The sequence below is a fragment of the Hippocampus guttulatus genome, chromosome 15, assembly GCF_054856545.1.
Source record: "Hippocampus guttulatus isolate MCC_2025c chromosome 15, RoL_Hgut_1.0, whole genome shotgun sequence".
Taxonomy (NCBI): domain Eukaryota; kingdom Metazoa; phylum Chordata; class Actinopteri; order Syngnathiformes; family Syngnathidae; genus Hippocampus; species Hippocampus guttulatus.
In genome coordinates, this window is record NC_141275.1 from 7,866,789 (window position 1) to 7,888,943 (window position 22,155).

A 22,155-nucleotide genomic window follows, 5' to 3' on the forward strand; every position below is an offset into this window, starting at 1 on the left:
CAACACAACATATTCACAGCCCATAATTGAATTAATGTGACATGTATTCAAAACACATGTGCTCACCAAAGAGCCGGATTAAGTGTCACCAACGAGCACTAATCTTTACAAAAATGTACTTCAGACTGCAAGTTTATGCGAGTGTGCTGGCCTCAGATAACCAGCTCCTGTCATGACTCAGCCACAAATTTGGCCTCATGCAGTCACTCACACCGAATGAGTTTCAACATCAAATGTGAATATTCTTTTCGTCTTGTTTTGCATATTTGACTGATTTATTTATATTTGCATCAAGTATTTATTGCTTTTTTTTTACAAGATTTGATTACTTATTTAAGCTCTCCGTGTGATACAACCCCCCCCCCCCCCCCACAAAAAAACCCCACCATCCAAAAAAGAGAAATTATGTATATTTGAATAGATAGAAGGATCAAGACGTATCAGTCATTGCTCAGGGGGTGTGGTTCAACTAGAAAAAAATGGCTGTCGGTAATCATTGTTATTTCATTTATTGATCATCTTTTAGAAGTCATTGATCATCTTTTAGTGGTTAGTTAGACCGTTGTCACTGAACAATGATTTTTCTACCCTATATAGAAGCTGTGAAGTTGTACTTCTTAAGAAGTGAGGACATTTCTGCTATGTCTCGAATCCCTGCAACATCAATCATCGTTTCACATGTTGGGCATTTCATTTGAAGTAGGACCAAAACATGCTAATCGCTTAGTAGCATGATCACAATGGTCTGATTTGATTGGGATAGCATTCGAAACCAATATGATTCTTATCATTTGGAAGAACATAACATAAGGGAAGCAAAGAGTGATACTCTGAGAAAATGACAACTTTTTCCACAAACGCTTGCAATCATGCACAAACATCTGCGTGCCCCCTAATTTGAAGTAAAGAGAAAGGCAATCACGTTGATGATATCTTAATCAGTCTCAGAAGGACACATGCTTGCTCGAAATAATTCCAAAAGCACTCTTCTCACTTTTTCTTTGTTCAATTAATCCGTGATTGGAGGCAACTGCTTGTGCAAACTATCTGCAGCAACAGTGAAGTAGGCTGAGTATGCTTGGCTGTGTTTTCCTCACTTAAACTCTTGCCAGACAAACGATGAGTGTCTAATTGCTTGCTCGCTGCCTTCCTCTCCACAACTTTTCTTGCTGTCAGTCTCTGTTTAGCGATAGCGGCAAGTGAATATTATGATGACGTGAAATGCTTTCAGAGCTGTTCATGTTTGGTGAGGCACTGACTGCTATGAGGTTTGATATTAAAATGTCAAGCCAAAATTGATTAGCCCATTATTTCGAGATTTGCCTCAACTTCAAGTTTGAAATGAATTCAAACATTTGTTTTCAAAGCTTATATTTTTGCTACGATCGATTCCACACTGTTCAACAATGTGGGAGATGCTGGTCGACAGACAGACTAAATATTTCACACCCATTCAGTAATTACAGTAGAAAGACTGTTGAACGTCAACGTGTGTAATATATGTGTGAGAAAGCGTGGATTTGGGCGCGATGTAGACAAACAGCTATGTCGATTGTCTGAGGACACACGCCAACTGGTAGCGTCAGCAGTTCATTCATGCGTAATCGCCGGAGGCACTCGGTGTTTCCTTCGCACCCATATATTTAAACAAGAAATGTGCACATTCAGCTATTCTATTCATTTTGATGGTGAAAAAGAAAATTAATGTAAGTCACGGACCAGATACAGAAATTTAAAATAATTAACGTAAATGCAATCATCGTTTATTTTAATTTTTTTTCCTTGACTCTTCACAAGTAGTCGAGGGGACGGGGAGGCACTACCTCTCCTGCCTGCCCAGACTGCACGTCCCTGTCACCATCCTGTTGGCCTCGACTTGCACTTGATGTCCGCCGCCCATTAGAACGCTACTGCCTTCATTCACTTAGGCGATTAGCAGCTCTTAAATGAAAAAAAAACATGATCAGAATTCAATGTGAACTTGGTAGTATCAGATTTAGCGACACTTAATTAATCCTAATGGCTTCTGAGCCAAGCCAGCCAAACAAATATCCAAACCATAAATTACGATTCACTGTTCCATAACACTCAAGGCCACAAAGCACTCCCCAGGGGCACTTTAACTGCTGTATTAATGTATGGGAGTGTACCATACTGTATTATACACTGTATGTGTGCTCAAATAGACACAGTTGACATGACATAAAACACAGCCCCCACCTCCCAAGGAAAAAAAAAATACACAAACAATATTTGCTACATGTACAATTTTTAAATAATATGCTCTTCTCATGTTTTTTTTTATTTTTTATTTTTATTGCTGCTTTAATACCATTGTAATATTAAAGCAGCAATACCAAATGGTCTCTTCCGGACCTTTGAGACCCCATGAAAAATGTTGGCCCCACCACTTTAATTCTGCAAATTGATAATGTTATTAGGTGTGTGTATATATATATATATATATATATATATATATATATATATATATATATATATACTGTATATATACAAATTATGTCCAGAATTGGTATGCCCAATCTCGTGCCAGTGAGTCCAGACCTTGTGCAATATTTTTGGTTTTGTTTTTGGGTTTTTTTGCTGGTAGATTCAAAAATGTTACAGCTACAGTTTTGAAAGTTTTCAGTGTGTAGTATTTTCCGGTGTCCATTTTTTTCCAAGTAAGGGTAGCTATGTGCGCGCTTATACGTGCGCGTGGCATCTGCTGCAGCTTCCTTATCACCTCTCCGCACACCCTCTTACCTTGAAGCCTGAGTCTTTCCTCTACTTCATGTCTCCTCATCAAAGTCAGATCCCGCCTTGTTTACGGCACACCTCCCCCACCGCCTCCATGTGCTCACCCACCCACCCCCACCCCTGCCCCTTCTACCTGTTCTGGCTTTCAATCAAAAGCCAGCATGTACCACCTTGCTGTCCAAGCAGACCTTGCTATCATATCATCGCTGGGAGGAAAATTCATGCTGCCTGCCTGATTTACGTCGAGGTTTTGTGGGAATCCGAATCACTGATAAGTATTATAAAAGATGACAATCTGCTTGAAGTTGTTACCTCTGGAAGGAAGGGCAATTATTTTGTTGCAAATTGTGAGTTTTAACCAAGCCAAGTAGAGTTCAAAAACGACACAAACAAGTTTAAAAAATATTTAGACAACAGAATGGCACTGGCCGTACATGGAACCCCTTTGGTGATTTCCTCGGGACATGTCTTACCTGTCAAATTACAACGCCATATAAATGTCATCAAGTATCCCACCTTTAAAATAAGCAATCATCAGGAATGCGCGTGCCATGCAGAGCCCAACAAAGCGTGACAGACAGTAGCTGCATCTGTGTGCAGCTGCAGCTTCCCACAAACAGATAATTAGATGCCTAACAGCACCCGCGCTAGCGTCTGGTATGATGTTCACAATATGGCGAGACAGCTACAATTGCTGAGAACTGAGTCTCAGGTATTAACATTTATGCCCCTTTGCTATTTCCTTTCAAAGGTCTGGTACGATCTTGAACTCAAGAAATTTGCGGGTAGCCTTTACCCTCCTCCCCACTCAATATCAGCACCGTTTACACAAACTGGTGACATGGGAAAAATGTCGGGATGAAGGCGGCTTTGATGGGGATTGTGAACTACCGACATAGCTTGCTTCGATCTGATATCCACATCCTATCATGTAATTGCCTTGTCATTACCGCTCATACATGATCTTGCCTATTGCTTATTTTCCAAGTCATGCTCTCATGTCTTTCTTGTATGTTTCCTTCCACACATCACATATAATTGTTCTGTGGCAAAAGTGTTAACATTTTTCTGTGGCCCAATATGGAACGTCTTTGGATTTCTAATTAACAGGGCTGAGGTTTAAGTACATTAGAAAGGAAAAATGAAAAAGTCCCTTCTTTGTGTCTCTCTCTTTGAGTAGTAATTGTGCATGTGCCATTCTCCGTGTCATGCGGGGTTATCACATCTCAGCATGAACCACTTTTCTGCTGCATTTGATTTACAAAAAAAAGCATCAGTTAAAGGATTTGATTTGTGTGTGTGTGTGTGTGGGTGTTGGGTGGGTGGTTTTTCCTTTATCGTGGATGTGCTGTTCCTCACGTTATTTTGTACAGGTACTGTACTTATTTTTGTCCATGTTCAAGAGCATTGTAGATTGGATTCTTAAAACAAAAATTTGAGACTATACAAGAAGTAAATACATTTTCTGTGCTGTTTTATGCATTAGGTATAAATCCTGAACAATTGATAACATATCCAAAATATGCTTTTTGAACAAGAGGGTTGTTAATATTCAAGGGAAAACTGTACTTGGAGAACAGAAGAAAGGTTGTCGTTTATCAACAGGGAGTGGGATTCGCCAGTTAGGCATAGATAGTAGCATTCAAATGTTACATTTTGTTGATATATTGATAATGAAATGGAGATGAGGTCGGCAACAACAGAAGCGTACTCTTCCTAATCCTTTTCATACATATACTGTAAATGATCAGATATGTGTAAGAGTTCCGAATAAACCAAAACCAAAATAAATCAATGAATGAATTGCAAAAAAAAAAAGTCATAGATCGTATGGGACGGCATCTGTCTGAGCAATGTGTGTGCATCCCTCTCTCATTGCCTGATTGGACCCCCCCCCCCCCCCCCCCCACCACCACCTCATTCTCCCCCCAGGGAATGGCAGCATTAATAACTGTAAGTGGATAATGCCCTAGCTGGAATTCCGATCAAGGTTTAATAAGAGCGTGATTCAGTTGGCCGCTGGAGGCAGGAGGCACTTTGTGTGTGTGCGTGTGCATGCCTTATATATTGCAGCTGAACCCATGCGATCTTTACTGACATTTTGACTCAATTACAAAACCAGACCGACAACATAATGTGCCCTTGATAATATAATTGGGAAGATAAGGTAGCCATATTCTATTTGGTTTCAAACCACAACAGTCCCACGCTTTTGGACTCTCGCCAGGTTAACAATGCACTGACTCTGATGTTTTTGTCTTCGCTTGATCTCGTGCGTTGACACGCCGGCTTCATGTTTGCAGTTGTTAATTGCACGTCATTGTGACACCGCTGATGGCAGATACTACATGTTATCGGCCTGTGCATGCGCGCAGTCTCCAGTGATGTATGAACCAAGCATGCGAGGGTTAGTTAGAGCATCGCATGGATTCTCTATGTGCGTGACTTTGCCAGCCATTGCTAATAGAAAAAGAGAGAGACCGGTGTACCCGAATAACGTTGCACGTTAACAGCAAGTTGAACATGAAACTAATAGCGGATGCCATTTCAATACAAAACTATAAGTCATGTGTGCTTTGCTGAGAGTGGGAATCATTTAGCATGCTATCTGTTCATTGCCATTAGCTCCAAAGGATGCAAGAGCCAACCTGACTCTGGCATCTAATCCTCTTACCCGGAAGAGGACTAATGCGTGCTAAGTATAGAGTACATCCAACAAACTGATCCATTTTTTAGGAGCTTATTTCAAATGCTATCGTATTGACGAGGATCTTATTTGGTTTGTCTCCTGAAACTCTTTGGAATCCCCTTCTCTGTTCCTTACGTCCCTCTCCCTCCCTCATTCCTTCCAAGCAGATGGCATCCCTCAAACAGAGCAGTAACACCAGATGTGCAGTTTCAGTGTCAACTCAGGGACCAGCTGGGCCGAGTGCGCCAGTGGTTCTTTTAATGAAAATGGCTTCACTGTTACTGAATGTGTGCATGTGTATGTGTGTGTGTGTGTGCGTGGGTGTGTGCGTGGGTGGGTGGGTGTCTGTGTGTGTTGTTTCCAATGGTTCAGTGGCATGTGACAGTTGTGGAAGTCTCTGTGGGTGGAGGTTTGAAGAGTGAGCCGCAGCCAGTTGCACTGCAGCTCAACTCAGCCATGCGGTTCCCAACAACACAGGCACTGAGCCTGAAACCATCCAACTCGGATTCACAATAAACTCCATCCCCACACCACATCCGCATAACATATTTAGCAGGAATGGGCCAATTGGACTTGTTACAAATGAATGTGCTTCTGAAAGAGTGAAACAGTTCAAAGTGTACAATATACTGTATTTTCCGCACTATAAGGCGCACTTAAAAGCATTCAATTTTCTCAAAAGCCGACATCGCACCTTATAATCCGGTGCGCCTTATATACGGATCAATATTCTGATTTCTTGGACGTAGTATTTTAAATGTTCTGTCAAGCGCTTTATTACAACTGCAGCGGTTCTGAAAGCTCTATATAAATAAAGATGTATTGTATTGTATTCCTTTAGCGGAGTTCTATCGAATGGATGCATAACACAACGACAGCCACTATTATAGCTTCTATTCCACACACCTTGTAATGCGGTGCGGCCTGAATATGAACACAGCTTTAAAATAGGCCATTTATTGAAGGTGCACCTTATACTCTGAAGCACGTTATACTGCGGAAAATACGGTAGTAGAAACGTGATTGTCAGGTACTTGATCATGAATATTTCCTCCCGATCCAAACTGGCGACCTGCTTAATAAAGTTGCCACTACATCCTGCGTGCTGTAATTTATGTCGTCGCTCTGAAACAATTCATTATTAAGCGTCATTTTGCTGATCAATTAAATGATAACGAAACAAACACAATTCTGTTTGCTTGGCTATTATCCTGATTTCTCAGAATGAAGACAAACTTGTCAAGGGAAAAAAAATGTGATTCTTGATTGGTAAAATGAAACATGGAAAAGACACATGCAAACATATGACTCGATGATAGCCCAGTTATCTCAAGCTGATAGAGATGTGCCCTTATTTCCCACACAAAGAGGATGACAAGGTTTGCTTTTAATGGCAGACGAGATACTTCCTCCCGCTCTTGAGCAGGTTCTGAAAGAAATTTCTTGTACTTAGTCATTGTCTTTTAAAAGCTGGGGGTCCATTGATCCATATCGTCAAGATTTTAGCAGCAGAAATGACAGAGTAACACTTGAGCAAAAGCATTTGATTCAGCGTATATAACCAATTGGTTCAGGGTAACGATTTAATGAGAGTTCTAGTTACATGCAGCTCATTGTGGACAGATAACCACAAAGCAAGGTTAGGAACAAAAAAAGCAATACAATGGCATGCATTGCTGGAAGATCACAGCGCCTTCATGAGTAAGGAGTCCAGATTGCTATACATAGTGTCATTCAAAACTGCTCAGGGACCAAAGGGAGTGTGGTTATATCATGTCCACGAATTGTGGTAATGATGTTTGAACTTACATCAGTGTCTTAAATTAGCTTTTTTTTCCTTTAGCATACGAGCTCAGCTTCTCACCATTCACTCACTCTGTCTTTTTGCAATCGCAACCAGTCCAATAAAGCACAAGATAACAACAGAGAATGACAAGAATCCTGTAAGGGAACGAATGTGATTTCACAGTTTGACAGTCCACAAATAATTTATGAATGTTCATATTTTCCACACAAATAGAGTGTACTTTGTTGAAAAACTTGAGAGTGCTTTGCTTTCTTTTTAACATTGAAGTCCCGGGGATTGGAATCACGGTTTGGAATTTATGGAAATCTTTAGGGGCAGTAAATTTGGTCTCGACGGTGCCACGTGGACAACACATCAACACCGTCAAACACATTTACACCTTCCAGCTTTTATGAGCCTCTGTCACCTCACGCAATGTCTGTGTCCTTGGGATGTAGCAAGATGACGGACATGGGAGAGCAAACGGTCAGCCAGGAAAATTGCCCTATATCACATATTTCTACCTTTACAAATTAAAAAAATTACACGTGATCATGATGAGGATATATATACAGCCTGTATATATAACATAATTATATAAATAGAGTTTTAAACTATAAATACAGTTTGCGGGGGTTGTATAATAATCATTACAATAAAAATATATGTGTGAGCTAGACAGGCTGATCAATGTACATATAAAATAGGTGAAAAATGTACAATGATGTGATGATATTTTATAGTGAGCCAGAACATTTGACAAATAGCAGTAAGGTAGGATCGGCTATTGTACTGTAAAGCCAAATACTTTTTTTTGAGGGACAGTGTGTGCCAGTGGCTGTGGTGATCCATTGCTCTCATCAATTCCAATCCCCTGAGAGAAAACGCGCAGTGGTTTTAGGTTTCTTCAATTGCTGGATTTAATGGTGCTTCCTTCAAGCGCCTCTCTCGGCCAGTAATTGGTGCAGCAAAACAAACCTGATTTAACTCTTCACACTCTCAGATGAAAAGGCTGAATAGAGCCTTTTTTAAGAACAAGATTCAAACCTGTACTGATCATGTTTTCACATCCCTATTCCGATATCTAAGCAATGACGAAATCTCCTTGATTATAAGGAGGCACCATGCTTTTAAAATGTGTAGGGTGTGTACGTTTCATATGTACACAAATTATTTCATCTAAATTGGAAATAATACATCGGTTGTTGTTTGTCTTTGTGTGCCCTACGATTGGCCGGCAACCAGTTCAGGGTTTAGCCCGCCTACTACCCGGGGTCGGCTGGGTTAAGCTCCAGCATGCCTGTGACCCTCATTAAGATAAAACAGTTCAAAAAATGGGTGGATGGATAGTCATGCACTAGGAGAAGATGAGCTGGGTATGACATCAAGGTAAATTTTGTGTGAGTGTGTTCCAGAGGTGGTGGCAGTTTGATTCTTCTGGTCCACAAGATTGTCAGTTTCCTTATGCCTGTTACCTCGAGAATATGGGCTGGCTTGCATCTGTCAGTCAACCGTTGCACGTCTTGCACTACTGACCTTTCCTCTCGCAGAAACGTGACACAGATGTTGTCTGGTCTCTTTCGCGCGCTTGTTCATCTGTCCACAGACAATCAGGTTTGGCACGTGGAGTTGCATGCAGATCAGACAACAAGGTTGGCTGCAGTATGTCACCACGCGCAGTCGATTCTGACAGTGATTCAAAGGGTTATTTCATCGTCTGAAGAGGCCTCCCCGCGTGTATTGTTCTTGATTTCGTGTCAGTCAGAATTCATATTGACAAGCCGCGGAGAATCAAACACATGATTTGATTTTGATCAAATGTTTTTCCGAGTGGTTGGAAAATCAACTGGTTGTGATACCTTTTGCATTCCCGTATTTATAAGTCAACAGCGCCACATGCGTGTAGATGCAATAAAAGTGCCATCTTAAAATCTCTATAAGAATATCCATTTTGGCATTGCCATTTAGCAATTCATTTTCTAAATGTTTGTTACTTTGTTGTTTTTACTTGACATCTTCTGTGAGACAAAATCTTGGAAACATTGAAAACATGATATGCAATTCTACAAATGTACAAATTTAAACCACATTTTTGTGTCCATATTGTGAAGTCAATGTCTCGTCAACCAAAATCTTTGAATGTTTTGAATGTTAGGCGTCAAATAAGCAGGTACCTAAGGCAGAAAAAACATTCCTTGAGCATCCATTTGAATCAAGGTACCGTATTTTCTGCACTATAAGGTGCACCTAAAACCATTCCATTTTCTCAATAGCTGACAGTGCACCTTATATATGGATCAATATTCTAATTTCTTGGACATGGTATTTTAATTGTTCTGTAAAGCACTTTGTTACAGCTGCAGCGGTTGTCAAAGCTCTATATAAATAGAACTGTATTTTATTGTATTGTATTCCCTTTAGCGTATCTCCATCAAGGGGATGCATAACACACCACTATTATACCTTCTATTCAAAGCGCCTTATAATGCGGTGCACCCTATATATGAAAACAGTTTTAAAATAGGCCATTCATTGAAGGACCAAAACCAGCTAGGATGATGTCAGTGTGTTTTTGTGATATCCAGTCTAAAAGCAAAATAATTGGGGCTGAGCTTGAGGATCCACAGTTCATTATGCTGAAAAATGGGCACGGAAGCAGTCTGCTGCCTTTAGCCCAATTGGCAGCCTGGTGGCTGTTGCTCATCTGTCCCCAAGCCAACAATGAGCACATCACAGATCTGGACTCGGATTAAAGGACCTCACACTAACAGCTGGCCTGAGATTAGCCATGTCAGTGTTTACAGTTATTTCGTCAACTTGCTCACCGCTTTCTCTGCAAATAATGAAGTACTATATCATGTTAATTTTTGTCTCTTGTCGTGAGAGGGCTCAAGCTCATTATTTCCAAGGTCGTTGAATAGCCGGATTGCAAGGGAGGAAGTTTAGTCATTTCTTTGTTCATAAACTTGGCTGTCTGAATTGGAAAATGGTGAGCGAGTGAGTGTTTACACGATCGCACAGTGGAACCTCATCGCCCCATGATGGTCGATCCAAGAAAGGTTGAACAACACATTTTTCAGACCTATCTGTCAACATAAATGCCATCTAAAGCAATTTGACAGCAGGACTGGGATGTTCTTCTTCTTGATGCTTGGATGCTTTATGAATTTGAAGACTTTGAAGGACATCCTGGGAAGGTGTTGGCAAAAAGGTCAAACAAATGCTGCTATTTTACCATCTCAATATAACTAAGTGAAATGTCTGTTGGGTGGCCTTGTGTTTACCAGAGGGCCTGTGCAGGGATGTGATTAACAGAGATTTGGGGTGAATGATCTCCTAAAATGCTCACCGACATTGGCGTTGGTGGCTGGCGAGTTGATGGGAGGAGCATTGAGTTACTGAGACGCATCATGTGATACTAAAGCTCAGAAAATCACTTAATGGGAAATTTTGAGAAGTATCCCTGGTATGATTAGGTACACAAGCTAATTAGTGCTGTGTCGGAAAGCAAGTAAAAGGGTGATTCATTGAACAATGTATTTATTATTCCGTTGATAGTTTTGGTGGGTATAGAACTGCTTATCAAACATGGAAATTATTTTTTTTCTATTAATTTTTAATTTGGAATCATATGAAGAGCAAAATATTTGAAACATCACTTGGTATGATGCAGTGAGGTTCTCCATGCAAACTACAATAATGACCCGTGTTGAGTGTACAGCTAAGTCAGAGTGTAAAGGGTTAGAGTTTTCCCGTCTGAGTTTTCATAATGATGCAAAGTACATTCTATTAAAACAAACCTAAACATTGGACAATTCCGAAATGTGTCCTGTGATTGTCTGGCCTAAATTCATCTGGGACGGGTCCCATCTCACTTGTGACCCTTGTGAGGAAAGGTGGCAGAGGAAATGGATGCACGAATGCATTTGTGGTCGCTGATTCTGCTTTTGCAATCATAATAATAATAAATATAATAATACGGTAATAAATACATATTTGAATGAGCTTTACCATGCCATTTGCTTGACCACATTTTGAGTTTTGCGTTTTACTAAATAGTTCCATCTATTTAAATGTGTTAGTCTCTATACCATTGCAAAATGCAAATATGGTTTCCCATCTGCATGTTTCCATCGAAAGCTGCAGCCTGGATGCCGTGTAAACAGAGCTCAGCGCCACAATCTCTGGTGGCCTTCATGGAATGTCTTTGATCATGCTGGATGATGCAGATGCACAAATAATCTCTTCGATGCGTTCTTTTCCCCAAAATTATAATTAAGACAAAGGGGAAATGTGATCTTAGCATGAACAATTACAGCAGTGTAAACCTTCGGGTTCCGTGAGGGGATTCATATAGCTTTCTTTAAAAGCTCCGTTCATTACAAAGTGATGACGGCGATGATGACTACGGAACAGAGCAGCATGCATAATTTGGTTTTGAGAAGACGAGTACATGTAAGACGGCACTCTCTCCCGCGGGTGACCACTTCTTCAGTGAAATAAGGCAGATAAAAGGTTCAATTCTGATCCCTGACTCACTTCCCTGCTCATGTTCGACATCTCTGCAATATTGCTGTGAGGGTCTATCATCTCCTTTTGTCTCACAGACATCCGCACGCTCTTTCTATTTATGAACGCTGGAGGAATATGTGCATCGTATCCATGGTCTCTCTCAAACACTTAGGTTAGCAGGGCAGAACTTTATTAGGTTGAGTTTAGCATTCTTAAATGGAACAGTGTGACCTTTGCATAATGTCGTGCAGACACACGCGTTCGCATTTGCAGGTGTAAGTTGATGAGATAGTCTGGGAGGCAGGCATAAGCAGATTTACATAGTCTTGGAAGCGGCGGAATGTGCTCTCTTGAAAAAATACATGGAGACAGGATTAATTAATTATAGATGTGGAAACGTGGTCTGAGGGAACGCTGTTACAGTAACTGGAGGGATGGCAAGCGAGAGATGTGAGGATCAAGATGAGGGGAGAGGGAAAGGGAGGAGGGGAGCGGGGAGAAGCTTCGTCCTATACCGTCCACAACTTCCATTTTCATTACATGACAGGAGAATGGAAGTTAATTAAACATGACAATGCCGAAGCGTTTATTGTTAACCCCTCACGGTGGCTTCACATGCAAAGGCCATAAAATGCATACAAGATTGTGTTGTATTCTCGCCTCAAGTGTAAATCCACATCTAGTATGGAAATTGTGGGCAAATGACTATTTTGGGCTCTCCGTGGCACCAATCTGAAAGCAAATTGAAAAGGTTATAATCATGGCATGATATTGTTTACTAACCACAAGGAAATGATGTTTCCTGTCTGTGGCTCAATATTGGCTCGATCCGCAATGAGACTCGGGATATTTGGCGAGAATAATTGTTGATACTGTAGAAATCAAATTGCTTTTAACCGGTGAAAAGCGAACGTCACCTCGACACTGCTCCTTTGCACCTCATCTATTTCCAACCTTCATGTTGACGCTAATTGGATTTGACACTAACGAGCCCAAAAAGCAAAGTGAAGTGGTGCAAGGTGTCTTTGCGATTCTTGCTTAGAGATTTGGGGTTTGTCTTATCCCCACCATCATTGAACATCCTGGTTTTATGTTCCTGAATTGCAAAAATGGACAGTTATTAATATCACATTCGGAAATTGAGCTGTGTGATAAATAAGACTTTTTTTTTTACCATCACACAGTAATTTTCCTTCTTATATGGCATTATCAGCAGGATCAGTTCTATGCAGCCAAATGTGTTGTTGTTGTTTTTTTCCCACAAGGCTACACTCCGTGCTTTCTCCGTGAATGCAGGTTTTGATTGTCCCCATCTAGTGTATTCCGCTGTTGCTGAACGCAGAATTATCCAGGATTAAGTGATGTACATCTGCTGGATTTGTAGCCTTCGGGGACGTTGGGTAAACGCTCCTCATATCCCGGGCGCGTCACCGTCCTGACTGATTGCTGATGACTTTTTTAGGGCACAAGGATGTTAAGTTGTTGATGTATTCAAATAAATAAATAAATCTCGATATCTGTTACTCCCCTGATTGTGTCGGCATAACTGTCTCTCTTTTTGTTCCGACTTCCTTGAGCTGGGGATGATTTGTTGTGGTCATCAGCAAAGTTCGTGATAAGAACAGGGCAGCTGTTTTTGTTGTTGTTGTCATTTGTTTTGTTCGCTTGTTGTGTGGTCTGCATCAGCGTGTGGTGTATGCTTGTGACAGATGTGGGACATCCTTGACTGCAGTTGAGAAAGTGACACACCCCTACAGGCTATCGTGTTAAAAAAAAAAATCTTCAGCAAACTTCAGCCACAATTGAATGTACTCCTGTCATATGAAATCTCTCAACTGCTCTAATGCATTTTGTGAGACTGGATCGTCACAATACCTGACATTGGGCTCTGTTAAAGTGCATACATAGTCTATTCACTTTAGAAAAAAAAAACAACTTGATTGCCGTGTAAACCCGCCAGCTTTGTTTGCGAGCCGCGAATCAATTCTTAGCATGTGATTCCCAAATTGAAATGCAGCCATCTGTTATGTGCGGCAACTCACAAGGTGTCTTCATCTTTCCTCTCCGCTCATACATTATTCTGTTTCTTTCTGCCTTTGCCGTGCTGCCATACAGCATAACACAGTTGGGCTGGGCTGGGGGGGCTGAAGCAGAATTCCAGTACTGGACCACCCACCTACCTTCATGCACATTTACGAACAAACACACACACACACACAGTCAGTCGGTCACACATGAGTGTGCTTGCGTCTGAAAATCCAGCATGTTTTTGTTATAAATTAATTGGGTTGTACAAGTCTCACCCATCTGTTTTTCCACACATGGCTGTTTAGCATTTTGTACAAGGAAGTCACAATGTCCTGTTAATTATTTTATTTCACCCCTCCCACCAAATAAATAAATAAAATAATGAAATGAGAATTTCCTTCTGTTTAAGGGTGCATGTAATGATTTGGTTGACCAGTACACATGAGGAGCTTTGAAAGCTGGAAAAAAAATGGCACACAAAACAAAATGTGCTGTTTACGCCACATGATTCACAGTTGTGCAATTGAATAGACACGGACACAAAAGCAAAGCAAGGGCATCAAGACAGTGCAGACAAAGGACGGAAGAACATTCACCCAGAGCGGTAGACAGGAAACTGCATGCCAAAAAAATAGATAAATAACATTACACAACCACCTCGGCAGAGGTCAACAGGAGAATTGATTGATTGAATTATTTTTCTTTCATGCTATGTAGATTTAATTAAAAAAAATTTGATTCTGAACTTTCTTTTGTATTTTTTTTAACTATTTTTATCTGAACCTGATGCAGACACACTACTATCCAAACTATTTCCAATGTTATTTTTTTGACAAAATGGAGAGGCTTCAATAAATGCGACAAAAAAAATAAAAAACGCAAACTCGTTTAAAGTGACTTCATTTTGGTTGCTACCTTTTTTCCATTCTTAAAGAAACGCTCAATGTAAACTTCAAATGCATTTCAGTCTATGCTGCGATTTTTTTATAATGCTTTTTCTACCATCATTTACTCGGACATTTTCATCTAAAAGCCTCACATTATGGCATTTTTTTTTCTTTTGAAAGAGACATTATGATGTAAAATGCACAACAAGTTTGACTGATGCTTAAAGTGGGGCTGTCAATATATGCAAACTAGCTAATGGATACACCTGGCATTAATTGTACCAGCGAGGGTAACAAATGCAGTCTGGTAAATGCACTGGCTGGGTAAATTGTCGACCTGTTTTTAAAGCAGCGTCTACTTACTGTATATGATTCATTATGAAGAGCTTTCAAGCTTGCGTCAACATATAAAGTTGAGGCCATATGGAACTTTAACTCATTCAGTGCCAGCCATTTTCAGACCCTTGAAAAAAGAATATCTAAACACCTACCTGGGATTTAATGTGAGAAGTCTGAAAAGAAATTTACTTTAGGAGCGAATGACAATTGTCATAATTCAGGATACAATATGGAGGAAGACCCCAAGACCCCTCTATAGTAAACTGTATATGCCCGGTGACGCATTTTGGCATGTTTTTGCATGCCAATTTAGTTAATGAACAGGTGAATGACTGAAGCTGTTCTCTTGAATAATTGACCACGAGACAATCAAACAACAATGAGTGTGTGCTCCCCACAGTCTGAAATTACCACCCGGCAGCAACCTACACATCGGTGATTCCTCTAGTGGGGCTCGATAGATTGGAACACAACCCCCCACCTCATGGCTCCTGTGCCTTTGTTTGTACACACACCAAGCACCTCATTAAGCACCCGCTCTCATATTTTTTTTTTCTCCTCATGCAGCCAAATAAATGGAAAACTGCTCACACTTTGATCCGCTACTGTAGACACTTGCATTCTTTCACCATAGCAAATAACAACCAATCGCCACACAAAACATGAAATATTAAATAAATGTATATTTGCACATCATTGCCTTGCGTTCTATATCATATTGCTGTCTAACAGCGCCCCTCTTTTTGTGGCCAGTGATTGTTGATGTTTATTGCGAATGCCATACATGTTCAGAGAAAAAACTGGCCCAACACTTACAAGATAATTGAACAGTTAAATTATTGAAAATATGGCATTGATTGCTCATAAAAGGTTGCTTCAAATTCCGGGAAGCACTTTCATTTTTTTTTTTTTTTATGTTTGACAAAGACAATAATTTTTTAACTGAAATTAGGTTAATTAACAATATGTATTTTGGAACAAACTCCATTGGCTATTGCTGAACTGTGTTCAAACAACAAGACATGGCGGGCACATGACCACAATCGCACTGCCGTGAAGCACAAACTGCTTCTGCTCCAATGTCCCCCACCGCACACACTTTTTAATTTGCCATAACTGATGACCAAGAAATTGCATTATGTCAGTCACTCACTTCTCATTTATTAAAACATGAAATACGGATGTACATCATCAATCAAAATATGAGGAAGTTGAAAGTGTGTAATCGCCGCAAAGTGAGGGTAATCTATCGTTTGAAAGTGGTCAAGCGCTGACAAAAATAGGACCTTTGACCACAACTATCTCATACAGTTTAGCTCAGCTAACATTCTAAACTATAAATAACATGATACTATTAAATGGTGCATATTACTGCCCGGATGCCTTCCATTCTGATTAGGTAAATTGCAGACTCATTTTGAAAAAGCGAAGCTCTGATCATAAAAATAATTAAAAAAAATCAGTTCACAGAAACATTAGTCCTCGCGTCTTCATTTTTCTCCGTTTTGTATGTGTCTTTGTCTTTGTTTCCTGGAGTTGAGACATGCACTGCTGTTGGCGATTATTTTCTGGAGCAAGGTAGTCGGATGAGTGGAGTGTGTCATTCTGGAATGGGTCCCTCGGCCAGAAGAATACAGCAGGGCATGTGTCTATGTCAAAGTGCCGTTGACCACCGAGGTACATTTTCGTGAGCACAACTGGGATGTCGTCGAGAGTTTGGCTGACGGGACTTTGGCTCCTTGCTGATTTTTGGTATTCGCCATTTGTAGTCGTCTCTCCGACTTTGACTTTGGGCTGCAATGTATCAGCAGAACACTCGAAGGCAGTCATGGAAATCATGCCTGAGATAAGAAAAGAGATGTTTATTTAGGATGTATTTCTAATCTGTGATGCTAACCATTGAACGCAATTCTGCAACTTCAATCACCGGTGAACTTGACAGTTGAGTATAGCTGATAAATTGACAACGGAAAATATAAGGATAAGATAGATTTGAACCTATAGACATTGAGCAGAAATTGCAGTTTCAAATGTTTCATTGATCACATTCAGTGTTACAGTAGCATCTCATAATTTGGATGTGCATTATCATTTTCATATTATGATTCCTGCAACAAAACAATGGAAAACCAAAGCTCTGCTTGACCAAAATTGAAAACGTGTCAGAAGCTATTAACTACAAGTGGAAATACTTTGTTGCCAGAGATAAATGATCTCTCTCTCTGTCTCTCTCTCTCTCTCTCGCTCTCTCTTTCTCTTTCTTTTCAACAATGATTCCAGTGCTTCTTACAAGCATCTGACAAAGTAAGAGCTTTGCAAATTATATTTGGGAGAACAGCTTTGACAGAATTGGGAAGATCTCACGCTGGAAGTGAGCAGCCCGCACGGCGAGTCTTCTCTAAACGCGCCAGTATGGCTGTTAAGTTGACAATTCTTAAAGACCAGATTTCTTTGAGTGTACTAAATAAAGTGCAGACATCCCTGGACTGTTTGTAGTTCGGACCCATACAATTGAAAAAGCTCATAAATAGAATTCTGGTGAACTCAATATGTCACGTCTGAGAAAAGGTACTATTTTTGCTGTTAATGTTCATCAAGATCTGGTCCTTATATTCAAATACTGACGCCACATGTGTCTTCAAGAATATTGTCGAAGAGAGTGTGATCTGATAAATCTACTGCATGTGTGCCAAGTTTATCGATAAATCCCTTCACTTCACTCATGACATCACAACCAAGATAAACAAAATGATATGATTAGATAGATAGATAGATAGATAGATAGATAGATAGATAGATAGATAGATAGATAGATAGATAGATAGATAGATAGATAGTTTGGGGGTTGTGGTGCCATTTATCTCTGGTAGGACACTGCTCGCAGGGCTGTAGAGATGCAGTGTTTGAATTATTAATGCTCAATTTCCCCACTCGCTACTCTCAACTCCCATTCGCCTCGCTCTTTTTGCATTCTTCTTGCACTTTAGGTATCTCTTCTTTCTACGTTGCAGTGATAATCCTGCCAGGCTATACATCTCCCGTGCCTACAGTTCCAGCTATAGGGGAACACATTTTATTAGGCCTACAGCCCCGACCTAGAAAGTAGAATAACGCGAAGTAGGAACCCAACCTCAATGCAAGTGAAAACAGTCGTGAATGGTCATGGTTTTCTTTGTCTCTCTGACAAGTGATGAGCAAGGAGATAATGTCAAATGTGACAAAATGGACAGACGCTGCTGCTGTGTTGTGATCGGGCAAAATGTCGTAATGAGTCAATGGGCACAATGATCAAATATCATTTGAAGCGAAATTTATCGAAACAAGACATGATGAAAATGTATCCGCCCCACAAATTTAAAAATGTCCCCAGCTGCATTCTTCCTCAAAGACCACTGATATGTTTTCGTCAAAACCGCACCAAAGCGAAATAATTACAGCATGCTTGGTATCCACTTGTGACACTCTGATTGAAAGCACTCAATGGGGAGTGGGTCAAGTTAGTGCCTTTCTTGATCTGACCCATTAAGCAACTGGCAAAGAAAGAAAACCAAATGAGAGAAAAACAAAAATTGCTGATTTAAATTGGACCCTGCCACTGAGACTCCCTCAGTAGAGAAAGTTCACCCATTCATCTCCAGACTGCTCAAGAATTATGCATACCACCATTTGCTAATTCAAATTATGACACACCTTCACATATCAGTGATACTTGATGTCCTCTTTTGTATCTCAGTGTTACGAGATGACTTCAGACAGAACCCGCAGGATGTGATCGTGGCCGTTGGAGAGACGGCCACGCTGGAGTGTCAGCCACCACGTGGGCATCCTGAGCCCACCACCTACTGGAAGAAAGACAAGGGTCGTCTTGATCTTAAAGATGAAAGGATCACAGTGAGTTACTCTTTGAAACTTTTTTTTTTTCTGTAAATCATATAACCAGTGATACAGAGATCTGTCAAGGCTCGGTAGCACATTCAAATACAGCATGCTAACACAATGTAACACCCTATTGATGGGCTAACAAAAATTTGCATTGCGTTCTGGGAGCGATGTACCTTCAAATCATGAATATCCACACACAAACACCATTGAAACACACATTAACAGATTGTTTAACGATACTTACAGGCATATATATCCTGTGTTTTATATATCCAAGCAGTTTTTTCGTTTCGTTTCGTTTGTTTATTGAACAAAAAACATTTGCAGTTTCATTTGAAAGAGAATCATTCAACACAATTATTATGTTCAAGGGAGGAGGAAGAAGTAAAAAAAACCTATCTCGTCCTATATCGTGTTATGTGTTTAGATATAAATTGATCATTTTTATATCAATCAGAAAAGAAAGAAAGTAAGAAGAAAGAAGTCTCCATTAAGGCTCATGCTTTACCCTTAACCGTGATATATTTACAACTTTAGGCTTGTATCGGGATTTTATACATACACACCGTGGCACTCTTGTGTCAATTTTCTCTTGTATTCGTAATGGATATTGCAGTACCTTTCTCTATTTATCGACTTAGTTCTGATTTATTATTATATTTAATTAATGTTCAGAATTTATCACCTTAACTCGGATTGATGTAGGTTGTTTGTACTATTTTTTTGTTCATTTTATTGCAAGAGATTCAACCATTTTTATGCTTTCTTCTCAGGTTCGCGGAGGAAAACTGACCATCTCCAACACACAAAAGACTGATGTCGGGATTTATGTGTGCGTAGCTACCAACATGGTCGGCGAGAGGGAGAGTGAAAAGGCTCAACTCTCCGTGTTTGGTAAGAACTCGGGGATATAAAGGTTCAAAAAGCAATAAAGCGTGACTTTCTCAGGTATTTACAGCTCACCGTCACAGACAGTATTTCTCCGCGTCTTACGAGTACATTTTGGTTCCGTTATATACGTGCACTCTTCCTCACTTCCAGAGAGACCGGTGTTTGTGCAGCGGCCAGTGAACCAGGTGGTCTTAGTGGATGAGAGTGTGGAGTTCAGGTGTCAGGTCCACGGTGACCCGCCTCCAACTCTGCGTTGGAAAAAGGAGGATGCGGATATTCCCCGTGGCAGGTGAGGGAAACGTGTGAGTGTGTGTTGCACTCGCTTAATGAAGGCTTGTGTGCACATTAATGCGGTAAAAGCGATGACGTGGAGTTGCCGAAGCGAATCTAATGAGTCCCTCAAGAAGCAAAGAAGCAATTGGACATGTTACTCTTGGACTTTCATCAGTGTGGCAGAAATCATTTATTAGCCACGGAGAATCTCATTATTTGCTGTGTGAGCGTCTGCGCTCATAGCAGAACAAAGTACCCCCTCCCCACCCCCCTTTGATTACTTCAAACTCTCCAAGCGCCACTGTTTCTTTTTATGTTGCACATGAGACTCATTTTGGCGCAGCGATAGCCACGACGTTATAGGGGCCTTCTGTGTTGGTTCATATAAAATAATCCAATACACGGCCCACAAGGAATAGCGTCTATATGAAGTCAACATTCTCCCATCAATACGGACAGCCAGAACTGTTCAAAGTTTTGAAGATGTTTGTACAGTTGTGCAACATTTCCTGGTTCAACCACACTATCCACGTCATAACAAAGTTCAATTGATGTTTTCTGTCAGGAATTACAGTATTAGCTACCGGTGAGCACTTTGCGCTCGAGAAATGGAAACAGGACGTACATCTTATAATGAACGCAGGTTTAGCAGACACTTTCCGAGACACAAAAAAGAACAATCTTGATATGATTTTTGATTTTATTACTTTGGCCTGTATTCCTCTGCTACGTTGCGATTTGATTATGACATCGAACTTCACCCATTACGATAACACCCACCTAGATACGTAAGCTACATTAACTGCACAGTTTACCCAGCGAAAAGCTGGTCAAAATAACGGAGCTTCATGTCGGCATTGAATTTGATTGAGAAGACAGAAATGGACAAAATGGTGACTGATTTTTGAACCATTCAAGTAAACGATATGACTGGGAATGTGTTAATGAAGCTAACTCGAGACTGAGTGCAAAGTGGCTAATGTGACTGAGCAATATCATGTTTGGTGATGTCACTGCCCTTTGACTAAAGAAACGTCCTGTTTCTCATCCTTCCTTCCACTTGTTTTATTCTTTTCCCGAACCCGTCATCCCCATGGGAAGTGTGTATCTGGGTCAGAGATGTTCTGTGAATGGAGTCCTCACCCAACTTTGGAACGACCCTACGGTCCCTTCCATCGATATTTTCCACGCCCACCCCACCCCGCACGCTCTTTCAGATATGACTTTTCTCAACCCTTGTGCCATTTCTCTGCCTGACTTGTCTTCTGTGTGGAAATCAGCATGGCTGGCTGCACAATTTCACAAGATCTCTCATGCCAAAGAGACCCCAGAGAGGTGGAGCTGACTCCTTTGCCCCTCCGCTCATTCAGAGTTGAGCCCCCTCTTATCTGAAGCGGCTGAGATGTCCCTCTTGTTCTCACTGAAGCAATTGTGCCCTTATAGTCTAGAATTCTGCACTGGTGGCTGCACATTGATGCATCAACACTATGAATTAGTCATTTCTTACTAGTCTGCTCATTCGTCGAATTCAGTTTGTCAGAGTGTGCCACTCCTTTTCTCTCAGACAGTTTGTCCGTCTGAGTCAAGCTCTGTGCCCTTATGGCTTGCTCTCTCTCTCTCTCTCTCTCTCACACACATCGGCATGGCACACTGCACATCCCACGCCACAGTGGGTGGTTCATCGTTATAAATATTGAAAGAGTGGAACAGTCAGGGTTCCAGCTGAAAGCACCTTTAATTTTGCCGTGCCTTCGTGATGGCGTGATTGCTCTGCTCATTTTGTTTCTGCGCGTTGGGGAGTCTTAATTGCCTCCGGAAAGCGAGGTGCCTTCCAACAATCGACAATGACAAAACCTTTGAAAATAGTTTTTTAAATACAACCTTGTTTCAATTTTGGGTTGCTGGTCTGTTGATAATTTTGTGAAGAAAAATAAGCCTCCGTCCGGGAGGTTAATCTTTTTCATTGATATGGTTTTGTTTTTGTGAAACTTCATCTGGTTTTGATAGATCAACCAGCATTTCATTTCCGAAGGTTAGGATGGAAATTATTCATCCAGCAATGATGGGGGGTTTATCAAAGTATCCCTTAAATTTCCAGGAAAAATCTTTGC

The 22,155-nt window shown here is 40.7% G+C and overlaps 1 protein-coding gene across 1 annotated transcript in view; it reads left to right on the forward strand.

Annotated features, from left to right (window-relative positions):
• Positions 1-22,155, forward strand: part of LOC147193652 (roundabout homolog 2-like) — a 64,602-nt gene that overhangs the window by 17,403 nt on the left and 25,044 nt on the right. Inside the window, exons 3-5 of the mRNA XM_086131428.1 lie at positions 18,732-18,889; positions 19,654-19,774; positions 19,922-20,060. Of these exons, the coding sequence (XP_085987554.1) occupies positions 18,732-18,889; positions 19,654-19,774; positions 19,922-20,060 (418 nt within the window). The remainder of the gene's footprint in view (positions 1-18,731; positions 18,890-19,653; positions 19,775-19,921; positions 20,061-22,155) is intronic.